The 1,692-nt window shown below is 49.4% G+C and overlaps 1 protein-coding gene across 4 annotated transcripts in view; it reads right to left on the bottom strand.

Annotated features, from left to right (window-relative positions):
- The window catches only part of MFSD2B (MFSD2 lysolipid transporter B, sphingolipid), a 16,250-nt gene that overhangs the window by 11,677 nt on the left and 2,881 nt on the right, over window positions 1-1,692 (bottom strand). For 3 of the 4 annotated variants that reach the window (XM_017893344.1, XM_017893347.1, XM_017893345.1), the window contains exon 2: window positions 439-564. In XM_017893344.1, the coding sequence (XP_017748833.1) occupies window positions 439-564 (126 nt within the window). Of the gene's footprint in view, window positions 1-438; window positions 565-761; window positions 953-1,692 lie in introns of those variants that run through there. The other variant, XM_017893346.1, reaches the window with a different exon arrangement.

The raw sequence follows: 1,692 nt of genomic DNA, 5'->3' as shown, positions 1-1,692 counted from the left end.
AAAAAGAATTGTCTTGGGCCACATATAAACACATAAAATACACTAACACTAATGATAGGTAATGAGAAAAAAAAAAAAAAAAAAATCACAAAAAAATTCATAATGTTTTAAGAAAGTTTACAAATTTGTGTTGGACCACACTCAAAACCGTCCCGCCGTGGGTTGGACAGGTTTGGTCTATTATGTGGCTGTGGTACAGTTCACTTAGCCAACTGCTTCTATATTGTCGGGGATCCACATTGTTTCTCATTTTCCCACTACAAACAGGCTGTAGTAAACATCCTTGAGGACCTTGCCCTCTTTAGCTTCTGGCTTTTTGTTAAGCTTGAGTCAGAAGCGATGTCTACAAGGATGGTGGGAGCAGAAGCAGAGGTGGGGGTGGAAGGACCAGACCCCAAGGAAGATGCCAGCAGAGACTGGGCTGCTGCCCACACTTACCTGTGCTATATCAAGCAGGAAGAGCTGCAGGTAAAAGGCTGTGGCGCTAGAGGCTATCTGGTTGGGGACCCCACCAATGCCATAGCACACCTTCGTACAGAATGAGAGGCGACTGGCTCTGCTGTCCTGGAGGAGACACAGGAACTAAGTAAGCCCTTCTCCCAACAGACACAAAACAGGTCCCCACACCCTATGACTTCAGTAAGCATCCTGAGTCCCTGTGATGTCTTCAGCGCTTTCCAGCAACCTCTCAGCCCTATTTTGCCCCCATGTCATCCTAAGAGGAAGTGAGACAGAAGAGAAAAAAGATCTTAAACCATTACCTCTAAACATTTCCAGGGGGACGTTCTTCTGGACATCTTACCCTGGGCTTCCTGCTGAAGCCGCCGTCATTTACTGAGTCAGCACGGGTGTGTAAGCTGCAGGTCAGGAGACCTGGGCTTGAGCCTGCCTTTGTCACCTACCCCTCTATGTGACCTTGAGTAAATCACATGATCTCTCCAAGCCTGTTTTCCTCATCTGTCAAATGCTACATCCCTGCCAATTTCACAAGGTTGTTTATGAGTAAATGAGGCGGTAGCTCACTTACCCGTAGCCTGCCTGCCCACAGCCCTCCAGGGGTGCCTGGCAGGCGTCTCAGCTTAGCATGGTCTACATACAGCTCCTGATGGCTATCCCATCGTCTAATCCAGCTCCTAGCAAATGGCATCGCTGGTCCCCTAAGGGGCTCAGGCCGCAAACTTAGGAGTCATCTTTGATGCTTCTTTCCAATTCTTGTCTATCAGTGAGTGCCTCCTAAGTGGCTTCTCTGTGTCTGCCCTTGCTCCCTACAATCCACACCACCTAGCAGCCAGTGCTCTTGTAATAACATAAATTGCACGGTGGCCCATCCCTATAAACCCAGCACTTTGGGAGGTGGAGGTAGGTGGATCGCTTGAGCCCAGGAGTTCAAGACCAGCCTGCCCAACATGACGAAACCCCATCTCTACTAAAAACACAAAACTTAGCCAGGCATAGTGGCTGCCTGTAATCCCAGCTACTCAGGAGGCTGAGGCAAGAGAATCGCTTGAACCTGAGAGGCAGAGATTGCAGTGAGCTGAGATTGGCGCCACTGCACTTCAGCCTGGGCAACAGCCACTCAGTCACAAATAAATAATGAGATCCCATCTCCTCTCTGATTAAAGCCCTCTGATGGCTTTGCTATTGCAGGCTTTTTTTGTGGTGTGTGTGTGTGGGGGGGGGGGGGGGGGGGGG

The sequence above is a fragment of the Rhinopithecus bieti genome, unplaced genomic scaffold (genome assembly GCF_001698545.2).
Source record: "Rhinopithecus bieti isolate Rb0 unplaced genomic scaffold, ASM169854v2 scaffold_23816, whole genome shotgun sequence".
Taxonomy (NCBI): domain Eukaryota; kingdom Metazoa; phylum Chordata; class Mammalia; order Primates; family Cercopithecidae; genus Rhinopithecus; species Rhinopithecus bieti.
Note: the sequence above shows the minus strand (reverse complement) of the source record. Positions and strands in the feature narration are given on the sequence as shown.